This window comes from Anneissia japonica, unplaced genomic scaffold (genome assembly GCF_011630105.1).
Source record: "Anneissia japonica isolate Jap-2015-1 unplaced genomic scaffold, ASM1163010v1 scaffold288173_len209237_cov177, whole genome shotgun sequence".
Classification (NCBI taxonomy): Eukaryota; Metazoa; Echinodermata; class Crinoidea; order Comatulida; family Comatulidae; genus Anneissia; species Anneissia japonica.
In genome coordinates, this window is record NW_022687201.1 from 1 (window position 1) to 19,286 (window position 19,286).

Here is a 19,286-nt window from a genome sequence, read left to right on the forward strand (position 1 = left end):
AGCTTCTGCTGTTGATGAACTTGATCTAAAATTAATATTGCTTCCCCCAATATTTGTCATCCTATTGCTCATATAATTAATCTCTCTTTAACGACAGCAACTTACCCATCAGCATGGAAAATTGCCAAAGTTACTCCTGTATTTAAAAGTGGTGACAGACTAAACACTGAATATTATAGACCGATTTCTGTTTTACCTATACTATCTAAAATGATTGAAAAATTTGTTTATAATCAACTTTACTCTTTTTTAACACATAAAAATATAATTACCAATTGTCAATACGGTTTTAGGCCATTTCATTCTACTAATACCGCACTTATTGACAGGGGCGGCACCAGGAATTCCCTGACGAGGGGTCCAGCTCCCCAACAAGGGGATCCAAGATCCCCAACAAGGGTGCCACCCCTAGCACCCCGCCCCCTCCCATGGTCAGGGAAAATTGTGCAAAATAGCAGCAAAGTTACTGCTGCTATTTTGTTTTGACACTGTTAACCATACTATTTTAATTAACAAACTTAAATAATATGCAATCAGAGGCACTACTTAATACTGGTTTTCCTCATACCTTTCTGGATGATCTCAAGTTGTTAAGATTAAATCCAAATTATCAGATCCTAAAGATATCACTATTGGTGTCCCTCAAGGATCAATTCTTGGCCCCTTCTTTTTATTATATATATAAACTCCCTGCCTGAAATTATTACTCCCGATTCAAAATATGGCCAATATATCTAAATGGTTTAATATAAATAAATTAACAATTAATGTTATTAAAACAAAATTGATGGTATTTTGTTCAAAATTCAATTTCCCAAAATTTTCAAATATTTCCTTATCAATAAACAGTCATGTATTAAATTGGAGTTGATCATTTTAAATACTTGGGAATTACCTTTGATACTTTCTTTACATAGGATAATCATATTGAGAATTTTTGTTCCAAAATTTCTCAACGCATTAGTGTTGCTCGTAGGTTAAGATATTTTTTACCAAATTCTTCTTATAGACTTTTAGCAAATTCTTTTGTATTACCTTTTTTCAGTTGTAAGTAGTACTGTATGGTCTAATTGCACAGCTGCACACCGTAATTCACTCCAGGTTTTACTAAATAGGCTTGCCAGAATTATTTTGCATGAGCATTTAGGTATTTTGGTCAGGCAGGAGACTCCACACCAACCTCAGCGCCACCATGGTTGGGGCTGATGTTAAGAATTTCTAGCATTTATGGCCCTGTCACACCTTGGCGATTATCACGTGACGTAGCCTTTGAAAAAGCTGCCGCTCGTCGGTTCAACTCATAACTGAACTAGACATTGCAATATCAACATCACCGTATTGATATCATCATAAGTTAAAAACACATTCAGTAAGATTTGTGGTTGTCTGGAACACGTCAAATACGTCTACATACGTAAATATACGTTGGAGATAAGTTTGTTATATGTTACATATTAGTTTGAAGCATGTTACTCATAGGTTAGAAATACGCCTTGACTTTTGAGTAACTTACAAGTAACTTGTGTCAACGTGTGTCAACAATAGCTTAATTTACCTACAACTTATGGCCCGCGTATGAGGAACGTACGAGCCATACGCTGGCATACGTCGAAAAGTTTGACGTACTCGCCCTACTAGGGCGTATACCAGCGTGCTCTTAACTTATACGAAACTTACCAATAACTTATTCGACATACGCCAGTGTATTCGCCATTTTCACGATTTTCTTAAGTATCTTAATTTAATAATCTACATAAAAATGTTTGAACGTAGAGTATATGAAGCATTTAGATTTTTAGAAATCAAATATCACACCTGAGAATTGGTGACTGAGGTTCAGATTTTTTTTTTTTTTTTTAAGGATTTAGCACTTCTAGAAGCTCGGAAATAGCACTCCAACATTTCATAAACTACTTATAAAGTATCATAATTTTGCAAAGAAAATGTTTAAATATAGGAAGCATTAAGATATACATCAAATATTATCGCACATGGGATTTCATCCTTACAAACATTAGGCTATTTGACTTTTATTGACATTGGCTGCCATTTCTCTACCGTAACTAGTGTAGTACTGTATTAACGTCGATGTACACTGTATATTTTCCAGTTGGCTATCTTAATGTCATCCAGTGGAGAATCCAGAAATTTAAAATAGAGGGGCCCAGGGAGGGACTTGCCTCTGTCACAAAATAGTTGGGGCTGAGGTAAGAAAAATCTATGATTTTGGCACCTCTAGTTGGCTGAAATGAAATGGTAGAAAATTCAAGACGAACACTCATACGCTCCAGAAACCATTCACCAAAACTCCTTGACCAATCGGAGCAGTTCCCAACTAGGCCTGCCTCTAATTTGTCATACAAGCAAGGCCTTCCAACTGTATTTATTCAGTCTGCGAGTGCCATTTCTGGCCATGCTAGGGCTGAGGTGGTAAATTGAAGGGTGGGGGGACTCTCCAAGCCCCTTATAATTTTTTGAAGGTTATAAAGAATTAAAGAATAAAAAGAAAAAAAAAACATACTGTAATTTAAAATTAAATTTAAGTCCTCAACACCAACAATGGTGGGGCCAGGTGAGGTGGGTTGACCCAGATCATTTCTGTGAAAGTCCCTCCCTTGACCCCCCCCCTTTTTAATGGATCCTCTATTTTGAATTCCTGAATCCCCCACGGTCCCTCTCTGGCCTGGTAAAGTATGGACGTATACGCTTAAAAACAACAACAAAGTGATTTATTGCCTACCCTGTTCCCAATCAGATCAGCATAAGCTTATTTTATGAATTCTCGATTTTTTATATTTTTCATCTCATGTACGACGTAAAGCGCTTGTCATTGTTTGTTCATATTCACAGTTTCCATTAATTCCATTTATTTATAATATAACATTTACATTTGTGGTAAAAATTTAGTATTTTTAATGCCCAAAAATATTACACTATTATAGACCTATATTATTTCTTTAATGTAGGTTAAATATTAATGTTTTATTTACCTTGTTGACATATGTAGTGAAAATTTGAAACACCACGTAGTTGAAAGTGGCATGTTTCACATCTAGGCTATGTGTATATCTAATTTGTCCAACCTAGATTTATTTACGATTCTTTAAATTTAATCATATTAGTTTATATTGCATCTTCAAGATCTGTTAAGACTTCAAAATATCAAGAATGTCTGTGCATGAGGGGGCTCTGCCCACTTGACCTTAGAAGGATGTCCTCACCCCCACATTTTAGTCCCCTTTCCACAAATTTGCACCCACCCAATAAAAATCTTGTGTACGGGCCTGAGTGGTGGATCTAGGAATTTAAAACACAGGAGGGCCAGAGAAGGGGGCCTTCAAAGATGGCACCTCTAGATGACCACAAAGGACACTCTTATATTTAAATTTTAATACAATTTTCTTTTTTTAATCCATTTTTTTTTTTTCAATTTTGAAAAAATATAAGGGGAGGGCGAGCTGGCCCTCGAATCTACTACTGCCATCAAAAGTCAAAATTTGCTCTTTGGTGCGCATGGTTATATCGTTTTAACACGGGGCACTCAATAATAGTATTAATAATTTTTTAAAATGTGTAACTGAAGTAAAAATTAGGAGAAATTATTTTTTTATTTATAAAAAGTATTATTTCAATATAATATTTATCATCTCAGCAAAATATTGGTCAGACAGCCGCCTGACCTGCCGGACCACTTCCGCCGCCCATTTTATCTGTGTTTTCATCTGTATTTTCTAGTATTGGAATAATGATATAAGGAAGCAAGTAATAGGTAGTAATTTTTTGTGTAATTTTCTGTAGACAACAGTTGTGAGGAGACAAAAACAAGATGCTTCTTGTGTTATGGAACCAGAACCTGCAACATGTAAAAAGGTATGAGAACAGTTATTTAATATTGATCTACAAGTTTTCCTCCACCTAGATTTCATAGGATGCTGTTCAAGAAGTAAAGATATTTGCACCAGGGAAGAGTGCATGGAGAGCTTTTGAACTGGACATCAGTGGGTTCAACTCAAAGCACTGCTGCATGAATACATTATTATTTTTTTTTTTTTTTTTTTTTTTTTTTTTTTTTTATAGAACAGCAGCTTTCTAGCTAGATACAGGCTTGCAATTTGATATAATAAAACACAAATACTGTAAAAATGTTTCATAAGAGCCATTTCCTAGTTCCGTCTGCATGGTTGGGTTGAAGATCAACTTGCATAAACAAATCACGCAGTGCAAGGCCAATATTGATCTTTTATATAACCCCATGATTTGATTAATTATATAGTTTTATTTACATATGAAAGATAATGGGCAGTTGAAATTACAAAATGATTTATTTAAATGTACTCAGTAATGAAGCAGTTGGTAAATCAGGCATTTCAATCGCATGCTTTCCATTTTACCTAATGTCCTTGCTCATGCACATTATGTTTAATTTTGTCTCCTGGATTATTTATTAGTAATTGGGAAATATTCATCATAATTAGTCATCTTTTCATTATCAAATCATAATCAATGATAATGGCTCTTAGTAACTGTTTTCATTTTGGTTTGTGTAGGTTTTGTTATTTCTTCAAAATGTCCTTAAGAATTTGTGCTTATCTGCAAGAGGGATTCAATACGAGATGTGTATACGTTGTAGTTGTAGTGAGGAATGTCAACGCATGCACCTTGTTAAACATATCAACAAAGATGAGGTGCATTGTGGAGAGCATATAATAAGCATCAAACGCTACTGCAAATTGTTTGGAGGTGAGGTTTTACAGTTACTTGTTTATTTGCTTGTTTGTTTGTTTATTTTGTTAGCATATATATTTATGTACTTATTTAATGGATACTTGCTTGTCCTGCAAATCCTCAGTTGGACGTAGCATCTCTGATATGCTAAACACGAGGAAGCTCTTTGCCATTCAGCCTGTTTCAACCACGCTAATGTTTAGTAGCTCTTCAGTGTCTTTGTCCCGTTTTCTTAGCCGTCCTCTACCTCTCTTCCATAAATGTCTTTTCTAAACCGTTGTGATGTTTTCAATTCAGTGTGACCAAAATATTTTCGAGTTTTAAAATTAAGAGATGTTAGCCAGTTTTTTCAATTCCCAATTGTTCTCTCATTGATTGATTTGTTCTGTATTCCCTCCACAAAACAGCCATTATACTCTTTGGTAACACTTAATGTCAAAAACATTTAAGGCAGCCTTCACTTTTTATTTAGAATTCAGGACTCACATCCAGAGTATGCACACATATTGTATTTATGTTCTTTTGTATGTAATATCTTTTTAATATTGTTCATTCCAATTTTCTATCCTTCTTTTTATTTTGCCAATCTGGCTAGCATTTTCATGGATGTTTGACCTGAATCCCCAAAGGTTATTTGTCCGATGTTTGTAAAGTAGCGAAAGATCAGCTGAGCGGAGATTTGATCGTAATGTTTTGTATGGAGTCGAACCTTTTGATGTAAGCTGGTGAAACAATGTGCAAAGGCTTTGAAGACAAGCGATCCTAGCTTATACTTGATTCATTGTTTCACAAGCAGCCAATGTAGCACCTTTAGGACAGGTCTTACATGTTCTTTTTTTTTTTCATACAATACAAATCTGTTTGATTTGTGTGATGTACCATAGAAAATAAAGCTTAAAAATATTGTCTTTGATGTAATTATTTTACTTAACTACTTTGAAGCCGTGAGCCCACATTCACTTTATCTTCACCTCGGTTCGGGCTGAGGTGCAAAAATTTGTGGAAAAAGTACCTCTAGATGGCCGGAATTGACACATAATAGTGAAATTCATTATCACATCACCATTGTAGTTAAAATGAAGCACCAACAAATTTCTCATGATCTTTTATGAGTGATTTTTGGCAATCAAAGATCTAAATAACCTGTGTGATATACAATAGTTGGGGCGAATGCAGGATTTGGTGATAGGGGTGTGTGACGGTCCCATTACCTCAGCTCTATCATGGTCTTGGCTAGGTGGGGTATTTTTATAATATGCACTTTCAGGTGCCCAAAATCTGCACTCTCATACTTTTAAAATCCTACCAGTGTTTCATAATGATAAAAATAATATATCAACAATACAATACAGTGTTTTTCTTAATACAATTTAAGGGGTGCGATCACACCCTATCTACCCCCTGAATCCTCCCCAGCATAGAAAATAAAAGTTAAAAACACTGTCTTTGATGGGCTGATGTGTGAAAATTTGGGGAAATAGTACAATCTCTCTTTAATGTCTTCAAACATACATATAAACATAATTCTTTTTAGACAAAAGAAAACCCAAAAATAAAATTTCATTTCATTTATTTGTCTCAAACAATTAAAATGTACATAAGCAGAAACGGCAAAGAACAATCACAAAAGTACAGAAAACTGAGACAGGACACTCCACAAGTAAAATCAATCACTGTCGAGTGGAGGCCCTTTACAAGAAAAACACAATACATACAATATAAAATTCTTCAGAAAGATAAAAAATCAAAAGATGAATATTGAAATATAGAAAAATGAGTAAAAATTAATAAATGAACAAATTTAATTTAAAAGGTATTTTAAGATATAAAAATATTCAGATCTTTTACTTATCGAGTTTTGGCCTTTAAATATATATACTGAATATATAAATATAAATACTGAAATGAAAGAGAGTAAAGCACTGAAAACAAATACTTTAAAAAATTAATAGTATTTAATAAAACAATAAGTAACAAAGTCATTAATTAAACAATAATACTGTCCAATACAAAACCACTGGAGCAATGTTTAAAAATTAATATTTAGCTAATAGATATTGTTTGGTTTTAATTAAACTTTTGTTTTTTTTTATGAAATTGATTTTAAGTCTACTGGTAAATTATTCCAAAGTTTTGGGCCTTGATAAATGTTTACTGAGTTGAATGATTTGCTGTAGAACTTTTTACTGCAATTTGCGAAAATGTAGACATGTTTTGAAACAATTGAACTAACTGATTGAAATATTTGAAGGAGATAATTGAGGAATATGGGACATATCCTGATGAAGTGAAGATCACTGGATTTTCAGCACACCATCAACATCTGGTTGCTCTTGCAAAAGACTTAAAAATTAAAGATCGCCATACAGTTTGTCAGATGTATGCTCTTTCGAAAACATCATAAATATACAGTTTCTTCTATGTTAATTTTATATATCAATCACTTTGAGCAACAGGACGGGAAGATGGTTGGACGGTGGTGCCGTGCTCATCAGAGCGTAAAGACCACAGCAGTCACTTGGGCGCTTAACCCGAATTTTCGTTCTCAACGGCTCCCTGTCCTTTTGCGTAAAGTGCCTATTATTAGCTGTGTACTGTCTTTTGGACAGAATTTAAAAACCTTCATGGTTTACCATCTCATCAAACATAATATGGACTGACTTACTGTCAGTAGGCATACATCAAGTAATTAAAAAAAATAAAAAATTTCTTAGTAACTTCATCACAAGCCATGCAACTCTGTGTTTAATACAGTACTAAAGGATACTCTCATATTAAAGCTGCAGGCTATCACTTTAAATGTTTTTATTTTGAGGGTTAACATTGTTAATTTTTTATTATAGATAATCTTTTTATGTTAAGACTGATTGGTGTTTCCAATAATTATTACACAAAATACTGTTATGTTTTAAGTAATCCAAAGACAAAGTGTACATTAAGGCAATATGTTTATTTTAATTATCTTTTAATTAAACAGATCTAACTGCAAAAGTTGTGGGCTCTTCTGGTGGAGATCTTAAATTTGAGGAGATCAAATTGGTCATACCTGCTGGTGCAATTGCAGAGGGTGAACATGTTGACATATTACTTGGACAGCTTAATGCAACAGAGGAATGTAAAGTGCCTTTTGCTAATAACCTGGAGTCAAGAATATCGCCTATAGTGTCATGCGGACCATCAGGCAAAATCTTTAACAAACATTGTACACTTTCATTTCCACATAATGCAATCAACAAGGAGTCTTGGGAATTCACTGTATACGTAAATGAAAACTACTGTGATGATTGGAAGAGAATAGAATGTGATGACCAAAATACCAAGGTTTCTATACTAGATGGACGATGTTGTGTAGAAACAGAGCATTTTTCTTGTTACTGTTTAACAGGAAAGGTTAAAATATTATCGCACTGTAAAAAGAAATTGCAATTAGGACTGTATGGAAAGATGCTTGGTGAAGGGTACTACCTACTAAGAGTGAGAGTCTGGAGTAAACATGATTATAAGGTAATGACAGCTGTTAAATTATTGTATTCAACCAGATTTATTCATACAACATGCAAGTACCTACAAACTATTGTTATGTATATCCAATACTCATGTAAACATTTTTTTGTGAATAAATACCACTGTACACCTTGGGGCTGAATGGGACCACAACATTGGATTATGTATTAGTTCTTAGCTCATTGCATATGATGTGTACTATTATATAATTTATTTGTTTGCAAATTATTTTTCACAGTTACTACGCTATATTTCAAACTACATTACATACTAATAATTTTTATCAATATCTTAGTTGGTAGAAAATGAAGTAATTATTCAAAAAGAAAAACGTCTAGACATGTTACCACCAATTATTGTAAAGTATGAAGACATGGACATAAGCATAGATGGATTGCACAATAAATGGCAATTAGAAAGCTCTGCAACAGTGGTATGTATTTTTGGTTTATAATTTTCAAAATCATGAACAAGACGCTTTCTTTCAATTGTGTAAGCATCTAGATCCAAATGTTGACTGTATTTTGTTTTTTTTTCAACAATAAATATTCCTTGATTCTGTGTTTCTAATTTGTAATAATGTTACTACTAATAATTTGTATTTCATTGCAGCTTCTGATATTTTCAATTTGTACTTATAAAAATATCGATGTTATTAAAGCCAAGATAATTTGAAACATGGTTGCTTTTTTCGCATCATTAAATCTAATGTTAAATCTAAATAGATATTGATGATAATAATGAAAAAGATATTATACATACCGTATTCGATATAGCACATATCTCAGAGTTGCTTTTTTTTTTTTTTTTTTCAGAAAATAAAACGTTATCAGATATGGTCATCATATGGATCATTTGCATTTTATTTAAAATTAAATGATGCATCAATAAAGGTTTTACAGGCAAAACTATTGTTAACCCAAGGATCATACAAGGTTTTGGAGATACCTGTACATATAGATAGTCCATTCATTACAGGTACAGTACAACAAACCGTTTTATACCATAATTGTCAATGGCTCTGGCAAAACCAGGTGCTTGTTTTGAAAAACAAAAGAATTCTTCAAATCTGCTAAATTTCTCATGTATTGTATGTATTTTAACTGTTGGACTAAATATACGAATTACCATATCTTTGCCTTTTGTTATCCATTTTAAAAAATGTTTTCATCAATTATCTGTTGACCTAGATAACAATGATCTAATATTGTCATTTTCATTTTTTGAGACAAGATCCTGTTTTTGCTAGAGTTGGTCACAATTGTATTACCTTACATTTCAGCTACATCTTTACTTTTCGCTATGCAAATGTCAAGTATGTTGTGTATGTAATGTGCCATTTAGACTCCTTAAAATAAATGGTGAAGCAGATCACCAATTATTTAACATAATTATAATCAAGGTTCAAAAACAATGAAAAACATAATATTTGATTAAAATTTTGTTAAATGGTGTACTTCATACACATAGATATTCCAGGCACATCATTGGCTTTCGGTACACCTTCTACATCCTTAGCTTTGGTAGACAGGCCTACTCCTATGGATACACCACAAGTTCAAGATGCATACCAAATGCCAGGTTAGTTGGTCCGATACCACCATGGTTGCTCAAACACATACTGTACCAACTTGCATGAATTTACTAGGCCTACATTAACTGTGCATAGTCTTTAGAGCAACTAATGTGCCTAAATACAATTTTCATAACAACAAAACTGAATTAGGTGTCACAAAATTAATTATGCACTTTCAAAAATCCAAACAAGTGAACACAAACTGTAAATATCAAAAACAATCAAAAACATTGTACTTGATTAAAATTTTGTGACATTGAGTACTTTGTATACTCATAGATATTCCAGGCACATCATTGGCTTTGGGTACAGCTTCTACATCCTCAGCTTTGATAGACAGGCATACACCTGTGGATACACCACAAGTTCAAGATGCATACCAAATGCCAGGTAGGTTAGTCCGATACCACCATGGTTGTTCATACAAATACTGTACCAACTGACATGAATCTACTAGGCCTAAATGTTCATAGTATTTAGAGCAAATAATACATTTATTATTATTATTATTATTATTATTATTATTATTATTATTTATTCTTTCTTTTTACTGGATTGCATTTTCAGTAGCGAAGTAGCTTTTGAAAATGGTCCAGTTATAAAGTACAGTAAATTAAAAATGTAAATTAAATGTAAAGTAAACCTAAAGAATTAAATAAATATCAAAAATGTACAAAGGTAAAAATTACATTAGGATCAATACAAATGGAATTTTTGAATTCATTAATTTTTTTTTTTTTGGTTGCAGTTCTAATTTGAGAAGGCAAATTTCCATTGGTTCGAGGCTCTGAATTTAAAATATCTTTTACCTGATTTCGGTTGCATTTGGGATGGAGAGAATAATTGAATTTAAACATTGATAATAATATGATGGTGCTTGACCGTTTATACATTTCAAAGTTTCTACTAGTAGATGTTCCCTCCATCTTTTATTTAGCGTGCTCCAATTTAGTGCTTTTAATGAATCATTTATTGGTGGTATCATAAAAATAACAGAGTGACTATGCTTACGCAGAGATGTAATGCATTGAGATAGCGAGAGTTAGTCTTAAGTGTAGGGTAAAGCCAAGTCAACCAATGAGCGCATTGGGATTTTGATCACTTCGACGTAAGCATAGCCACTGTGTAAAAATAATGATACACATATACATGCAAAAGACTAAACACAAATACCTTAAGCAAATGAAGAATAGATTTTAACAAAAATACTCAACATTTTTAATGTGTGGCAATGATAAATATATTTTAATTCAGATGTATAAGACAAATAATAATGTTTCTCTATTTGATAATTTCTATAAAGAAATGTCTTTGGATTTCAATCAACTGCTCAAAGACGTGTCCTCGTGGTGGAAAGAACATGGAAACTTAAATATGTTGAAAGTGATACTTAGCGAATTTAAGGTAATTCCTGTAGCACAGATGGAGGAGAAAAGCGAGCCACATTCTCTCTTTCAACAGCTTGAAGGTAGTGGGCTTATCAGCAAATCAAATGTTGATGTCATTATTCAAGCTCTTGTTTTGGGTGGACTATGTGGCATAGACTCAAAGATCAAAAAGTCGATACCGACATTTCCTGGATTTAGTAAAGTTGTAATCACCAGATTTTCAAAGCATCGACGAAATTTGATTGAATTTGGCAATGCTATAGACAAAAAAAACATAGCAGACATTCGTTATTTGTATTGCCCTAACAAACTCCAACTAGATGATCAGTGGAGTTTAATATTTCAACTGGAAAAGGATGGTATACTTACTGACGACCGAAAAGCCAAGGAAGCATTCGTTAACAAACTGACAAGCAATGGTATAACAAAAGCCAAAATATTGAGTACCATTTAAAGTGAAACCAAATAAGATTACGATGATTATTAAAGTCAAAAAAGGTGAAAAAATAACATAAAAAATGTTATGGCATACAACTACTTGTACTGCAAAAAGCAATATCAACAATAATCATATACAAATAGTTATTTTTTATCTATAATTGTTAAGTTTAAAGATGTGCTGTCTGTCATGAACTAAAAAAAAAAAATTCCATACAACTGATAAAATTCAACTTTTGTGTAAGGGCTAATACATAATACAATTATAACATCTTACATTCCTATTTAAGCACTGTTTTTATTTATCAATTTGTTTACATTGTGTTTACAGTGCTATACAAAAAGCCTATTTACGATGACTTCCAAGCAGCGACTTAAAAACTACGCTGTAGTTCCACTTATTGTATGTGTGAGTGTGCAAGTGGCTTGTATGAGAGAAGGTGCCTAATGGGTTAGATGTGCATATATATATATATACATTTTTTTTTTTATACCATTGAAAAGCTCAATTACTAACTTTTATTGTTGAAACAATTTCTAATTTTCATCGAAGTATCATTGAAATATTCCATTTTAATGATTTTAGCAATATGAATTTAATAGCATATTATATGATTAAAAAGATGTAGTAATATTGTCATTAGTCTTTTTCATTTGTAGAATTTGGATTCCAAATTTGAAATTCTTTATGATTGAATATAAATTATATGAAATTATGTAATTAATGACTCACATCAGCTGTTACAAAAAAAAAAGGAAAATATTGCCTTATATTATGAGAGAGATCTAAAATGATCAAACTGCACAGAAATAAATTGCTTTCCATACTTATCAAATGTAATTAAAATAGTAATTTTAGTCCAAGTATTATATATTTGTGACATTTGTCACAGACTAGACATGTTATAAAATCACATATTGCACTATCAGAACTATACCCAATGACCATTCCTTTGTGATTACTTATAAAATCATTATTCATTTTAGTTTTCCTTATTTTTTATATGTTTTAAAACTGATTTTTTTTTTAAGACATAAAAGGCATATTTGATGAAAACCTCAGGAGTGGTTAAAAATCACAGTTTTTTAATATTTAAAAATCTGTATTTTATTACCCGATTCCAAGATAAAGAGCCTGGCTTTAGTAGAGATCTGTGTAGATCGGCTTAATTTTTTTCAATTAGACAAGTAACTGTAGATAGTGCATCTACGATTTGGAAACCATAAATTCTGATTCATTCATGTGGTACGATTAAATCAAAACCCTGTAAAATAATAACTTTTGTTGAACAATGTGCGTAATTAAAGTGCCAGTAACTTTTAAAATACACGCCATCGTGTTGGGATTCAATATTTCGACATTAATTATGTCATCATCAGGAATGATGATGACTGGTAGCACCCTGTATTTGGATATAGATTCTGCATATATGCCCAAAGGAGCCAGGAATCCCAATGTTTAGGATTATAACATTTCTCATTATAATGTTTATAAGCTTCTAAAAATGCATTGGTAAAATGTTTACAGTGTGACTACAGTAGATTGTTCGTGAGATTCTTTTTTCTTTTAGCATTTCTTGTGTAGAATTGATATGTTTTGTTATTTTTAAATTTTGGCTCATCAGTTTGTTTTTAGTAACTGACTAAAAGATATTGTCATGTCTGTGATGTTACATAATTGTTTATACTTTGTTAACGATGCAATATTTTTAAGCAATTTTTTGGACAAAGAAAATTTAAGTTGTCATGTGAATTTATGTTAAAATAGTTTTAGTAGCTTTTCACTTTTTGAAATACCTGTATATTATTAAATAAATATTTACCCGTTAAAATGGAATTGCTTCTATATATTGTTCAACAGCAGGTTTGATTTGATGATTAGTGCCAGCTTGCAAAATAAGGCAATACTAGTTAATTTTTAACTACTGTGGGTGGTGGAGGTGATGCAAGTTTTTTTTAAGTAGTTTTATTTTACCATGCACTGTATATGTAATTTTTAGTGGTTTTATCTTTTCTATTGTAAAGCAAGTACTTTCAACCTTTGGCTGCTATGTTGCCGTTTTGAATCAAAATATATTTTTTAAAAACATGATTTTTCCGATAAAAGTTTATTATTTTGTGAAGTTGTATGTGATGCTTTAATTTCTTAATTGACCTTTCTTAACTGAATATAATAATAAGTGAATTTTCCTAAATGTCTGTTACGAATTGTCGACAATTTTCTATTAATTTAAAGTCGAAAATTGCCCTTCACTTGAATTTTAAGTATGATGAATGTCAATTGTTTGAAGCAAGAAATCTAGTTAAACTGTTAGGTTGAATTAATTGAATAAATTTTTACCTGGGCAGGGGTGGATCCAGCAACCCCTCCTCCCCCCCTCCCCCGTTTTGCCACTAAATTTCAATGCAAATCAATGTTATGTGCTACTCACCTATTCTGAAACTCTTGTTGCCCTTCCCTCCCCCTTCAGGGATGATGATGACGATGGTGATTTGACGATGATGATGTGACATAGTTGACGGTACTGTTTGACTGACAAACCACTAATTATGAACTTATTTGCGCAAAGCGAGCCCATGACAGGTGGCCTGGGATGTGGGAATGAACAAAAACAAAGAATTGTATTTGATGCTACAGTGAGCCCTAATGCTTTTAAAAGTAATTTTTAAACTTTTATATGTAGAGCAGCAAAATGAGCAGCAAACCTAGGTCCTAGTCTAATTCGTCAGGGTCACTTAATATCATACCTTTCAAATAAATGGTTATGTATGAGCACAGGTAGCAACCAATGCATTGGGGTGGGGGAGGGGGTGGCGAAAAAGTGAACTTGGCAAGAAGGGGTCCCGAAGGTTGGGAACGCTAGCAAAATAGGTCATAGGGGGAGTTTTGTGCTGAATTAATCGATGTCCACAGAAGCTCTAGCTTCGGAACTTGTTCTTGTGGACCAATTAAAATTAAGTATTTTCTATTACCAAAACTTGTAAATATTTGGAAGTTCCAAGAACTAAAATAGAGGGTGACAAGCTGATAGTTTGCTTTGTTGGAATTTGTTATTGCTTTAAAGTCAGGCTCCGGAGGAAAAAAAAAATTTTGATATGTTGTAGAACTGATTTTTCTGAGACAGAAAAATGTTGTTTGACGAAAAACTGAGCAACGGTGAATGAGATACAGATTTTTGAATATTTAAAAAAACTGGGGGAAAAAGGTGCAAAAATGGGCGGTTACGCCCCTTTTTCCCCCCTGTTTAAATATTCAAAAATCTCTATCTCATTCACCGTTCCCCAGTTTTTCGTCAAACAACGTTTTTGTCTTAGAAAAATCAGTTCTACGACATATCAAAAAATGTTTTTCCTCCGGAGCCTGACTTTAAAGCCAGGCTCCTTACAAACATTTTAAAATTATGTTGTAGGGGTGTAGAACTTTCCTTAGACACAAAAGTTATATTTGACGCAAAACTCAAATTGATGAGATACAGATTTTTGATATAAAGGGGCATACCACCCCTTCCCCCCCCCCCCAGTTTTTAAGTATTCAAAAATCTGTATTTTATTAACCGCTTCCGACTTTTCGTCAAATATGGTTTTGTGTGAAGAAAATGCAGTTGTAAAACACATCAAAACATGTTTTCCTCCGGAGACTGGCTTTAAGTGAACCAGTCTTATTATAATTAGGTTTGGATGGAAACACAATAGAGGGCGGTAGACTGATATTTTCTGGGTTCCTATTCTTTGTTTTTTAGGTTGGGTTACAATTAGGAATTACTGTTACGAGTAGTGGGTTAATATTAAATATGTAGGCAATTGAAAAAAGTAAACGCCCATCCACCCCTGGTTTTTCGTGTCAGCAATCTATAGAAATAAATTACTACAGTATGAGTATAAACACCGTTTGTTGATTTAAACTCAAACACACACATCAAACAAAGGAAATCATAAAGACGCATGGTTAGTTTATTTATTTATTAATAATTTGTGACAATAGTTAGGCATGTCCAATTGAATTTGGATTTTTTAAACTGCCATATACTTTTATAAAAGTGGATGTAGTGGGAAAAAGAGTCCTCGAACATGGTTCCTGGTCGTTTTGTAGCTGCATGTCACCGAAGGATGTATCGGGAAAAAAATTGGTCGATGAACTGCCAAAATCTATACTGAAATATCCTTATTCTAACTATGCCTTGATACATGGAAAAATTTCTATAGTTGTCTCATGTCAGATGGAAAATAAATCTATATAAATACATTTTTGACGGTTAAAGGAGAGGAATATGCGAGTATGGAAAAATAGGTGCCCAACAGGGATTCGAACCTGGGATCTACTGCTGCCTATGCAGACGCCTTAAAAAGCTAATCCATTGATGCTTTTGGAAATCCAAGTAAAAATCCATAGGACAACATTCGTTGAGAGTTATGCTACACGTCATTTATTCAAACACTATTTATACTTATAAATATACATTATATACCTATACACATAAATATATATATATATATATATATATAGAACTGGAGGTCGCTGGAACAGAATGTTGCTACTCGGAGTTTCACGCTATTGCGATCGTCATTTCTCCTTCCCCCCTCAAAAAAAAAAAAAAGCATGGGATTCTGCTACCATATCTTAAATTTGTTTTTCTTATATTCCTGCTTTCAACCAAATAGAAAAAAAAACGTCTCTGGTCTCGGCATATGGCAGGTAACTTCCCTATGGATTATACCCTTCTTTTTCTCACGTTCTTCTCTTTACATAAACTAAGTGCAGGTCTATAGACCACTTTTCTGTAGGCCCTTTTGAATTCCTATTTTTTACCATTAGCTGTTCCCACCAATTAAAGACTCATTCTACTAGACCAAAGACCAGAGACTAGACCAAAGACCATGGTTCTGGCGGACCCAAATGACCACTAAAAAGTAAATAGTGATTTTAATGCCATTTTTTCTATAATAAATATTGTTGTAAGGCTTAAACATAAAAATATTAGCCAATGCACATCATTTGTGTATCATATTGAGTAGCAATAATGTTAGTATATTTTAATGGAAAGTTGCTTAGAACAAGTACAGGAAATGATTTTTGGATTTCAAAGAAATTCTTTATTAAAAATAAATAGCATCATACCGTAACTGTAATCTATTTCAACCATTTAATCAATTCTCTTTGATTTAATGTATTTTTAATTTTCCTCTAAATGCGAAAGAACACATTTAATGAATGCTGGTTCGCCCCCCGGAACATCACATACGCCCTCTTCAGTGCTAGATTTAAGATCATTATTGCGAGAGCAAAAAGTAAACAAACCAAAGATTCTCCTCATCATCAAATAAAATTACTGTACCACAAACCAACCTAGGTTATACTCGACGCAGACAGAGTACAGTCAGTTGTTTTATTAGTTGAAATACCGTAACATTACAATGTCATTCGGAGGTGGATCAGAAGGCATTCCGTGTGTAAGTTTCCAGCAGTCCAGCGGGGCGGGTCCAACATGACCGGTCACAGAGAGGCAGGTGTAGCCTACCTGGCTAGGTTGTAAAGCACTGCTGCTGCATGCATGCAGGCCCAGTATAAACATGACGATAATTAAATAGCCTAACCTAGGCTGGATTAAACATGCTATCCTGCGTAGGAGGATATGCTAGGTATTGACGTTTATGGGTTGGGCCTACGTTTTTATTTTGCCAACATTAACATTGAGAATGGCTGACAAATAACACCGTCTGGCGATGTAATATTTTGAGCACTTGGATATTTAAAAGGTAAAACGCCTATTAGGATTCTTGTTATGCTTGTTTTATTTGCGAATACAAAACTGGCATAACAACATAAAAAAAAAAAAAAAAAACTATAACACTTTATCGCATTTGTTCAACAAAGGGGAGCGCACACACACTCCATTCCAAATAGGGACAGGTAAGATATTATAACGGTAACTCCAGACTTGTTTACCCTTCATTTATGCATTAGTCTCCGATGGATGTTAATATCTATTGCCGTGTAATTTGCAAATTTATATTATGATCTTTTACCTGTTTTTTTAGGTTGAAATTACGGTGGTAAAAAATCCTGGACTTGGTTTTAGTATAGCTGGTGGAATCGACCAAGATGCATCGAAGAATCCATTCAGTACAAATGACAAGGTAGAAGCAAAATACTCAGGGGAAAAAATCAATTCAATTCAATTTATTAAAATTCCTCTCAATTACAAGAGTGTATATTGCAGGAATATAAATTAAAAAATACACCCACAAGGGAGCCAGAGTATAAAATAAGACCTATGCAAAGACTATACTATCAGGGTCAATTTCTGCAGAGATTTTGCCAAAATTAGGCTTTTACCTAATCTTTATATATAAAACCAATGTATTATGCAGTAGCTACGATTCTGCCACCTACAGTATGTTGCTAATGATTATAGGTATTATTGAGGTAGTTTTTGAGGTATCTTCCGCACAATTAAAATACTTTACAGTCTATTATTTATAATTCCTAGTTGTATGTTTCTATTGTTATTATTCTACAGTATCTGATGTACCAAACATGTTTGATAATAATAATAATAATAATTACGATTTTTAAAGCGCAAACATCACCACCAAAAATAGGATGTAGACATTTAATTGACCTAGCAACTGCTATGTGAACCCAGAGATATTATTACTATTTGTGAATTGAAAATTTTTCAGGGAATATTTGTGACAAAAGTAGTTAATGGGGGTCCAGCAGAGCTCGGAGGATTGCAAGTCGGGGACAAAATTCTAGAGGTACAGTATATGAAGGAAAAATATGAAGTGCATATAAATGCAGTATTGTAATTTATATACCTAATGCAGTAGAGTTGCCAAGTAAATGATAATAGTTACTGACATCCCATTGAAATAGAAGGGTAGCCAGTTTCAAATGAAGATGCATAGAGGGTGACACAAGGTTTTCCTACCCCTTCCCCTAACCACACCTGGTTTTTAATGCATTCAAATATCTACTCTATGTTTGAAAAACAAACTGTATATTTTTTTTTCCTTTTTAGGTTAATGGATATGATGTTACTATGGCTACCCACAAACATGCAGTTAAACTTCTTAGTAAAGAGAAGGAACGACAAGTGATGTTGAAAGTTACCCGCCCGTCAATCTACAGGGGTCGCTGATGTGAAGGGGGTCATGCAAAAAATTAGCTGGGAGAGGGAGGGAAGTTGATAGTGTCATACAATTTATTGTAACATTAATACCAGTTCAACACCAACCAGCTTTCATCCAAGTTCAACATCAGCCAACACTAGGCCCCATAATATTGCTTGGACTTGTTGTGATGAGGCTGATGCATTTGCTGAATAGGTGCTATTTTTATGCTAAACTATGGAGTAATTATCATGGCAAAATTGTTTGGTTGACTGTTTATACAATTATGCAATTACTAAAACTAAAGTGAACATAAGTTGATTTTAGCCCACCTTATTTGTAGTAGTTTTTATATTTGAAAAGATCAATAAGGCTATAAGCCAATGAAATGTCCAGATGCAGGATTTTATAAACTGGAGGGTGGGGAGGGCTTCAAAGTTTTAAAATTAATTTTAATTGGAGAAGAAATAAAATTAGAGACTAAAATTAATGGTGAAATGTGACACGCTGATGATAAAAACTTCCTGCTTATGTTGCCCCTG

At 33.2% G+C, this 19,286-nt stretch overlaps 2 protein-coding genes across 2 annotated transcripts; both read left to right on the top strand.

The window, feature by feature from the left end:
* Positions 1 to 3,752: 3,752 nt before the first annotated feature.
* LOC117118314 (netrin receptor UNC5B-like) lies at positions 3,753 to 8,370 on the top strand. The gene is made up of 3 exons (XM_033262888.1): positions 3,753 to 3,870; positions 4,548 to 4,740; positions 7,703 to 8,370. Exons 1-3 carry the CDS (start codon positions 3,841 to 3,843, stop codon positions 8,368 to 8,370), a joined length of 891 nt encoding a protein of 296 aa, XP_033118779.1. The 5' UTR covers positions 3,753 to 3,840.
* Positions 8,371 to 16,881: 8,511 nt separating this feature from the next.
* Positions 16,882 to 19,055, top strand: LOC117118232 (tax1-binding protein 3-like). Its single transcript, XM_033262753.1, has 4 exons — positions 16,882 to 17,079; positions 17,668 to 17,766; positions 18,313 to 18,390; positions 18,654 to 19,055. Exons 1-4 carry the CDS (start codon positions 17,044 to 17,046, stop codon positions 18,771 to 18,773), a joined length of 333 nt encoding a protein of 110 aa, XP_033118644.1. The 5' UTR covers positions 16,882 to 17,043; the 3' UTR covers positions 18,774 to 19,055.
* Positions 19,056 to 19,286: the final 231 nt, after the last annotated feature.

What these genes read in the sequence shown, in the direction of transcription:
- LOC117118314 (XM_033262888.1), top strand. Translation starts at nt 3,841, where the DNA reads ATGGAACCAGAACCTGCAACATGTAAAAAG. An exon ending in AACCTGCAACATGTAAAAAG is followed by an intron (nt 3,871 to 4,547) that starts GTATGAGAACAG and finishes TGGTTTGTGTAG; the next exon opens with GTTTTGTTATTTCTTCAAAA. An exon ending in CTACTGCAAATTGTTTGGAG is followed by an intron (nt 4,741 to 7,702) that starts GTGAGGTTTTAC and finishes TTAATTAAACAG; the next exon opens with ATCTAACTGCAAAAGTTGTG.
- LOC117118232 (XM_033262753.1), top strand. Translation starts at nt 17,044, where the DNA reads ATGTCATTCGGAGGTGGATCAGAAGGCATTCCGTGT. An exon ending in GATCAGAAGGCATTCCGTGT is followed by an intron (nt 17,080 to 17,667) that starts GTAAGTTTCCAG and finishes CTGTTTTTTTAG; the next exon opens with GTTGAAATTACGGTGGTAAA. An exon ending in TCGGGGACAAAATTCTAGAG is followed by an intron (nt 18,391 to 18,653) that starts GTACAGTATATG and finishes TTTCCTTTTTAG; the next exon opens with GTTAATGGATATGATGTTAC.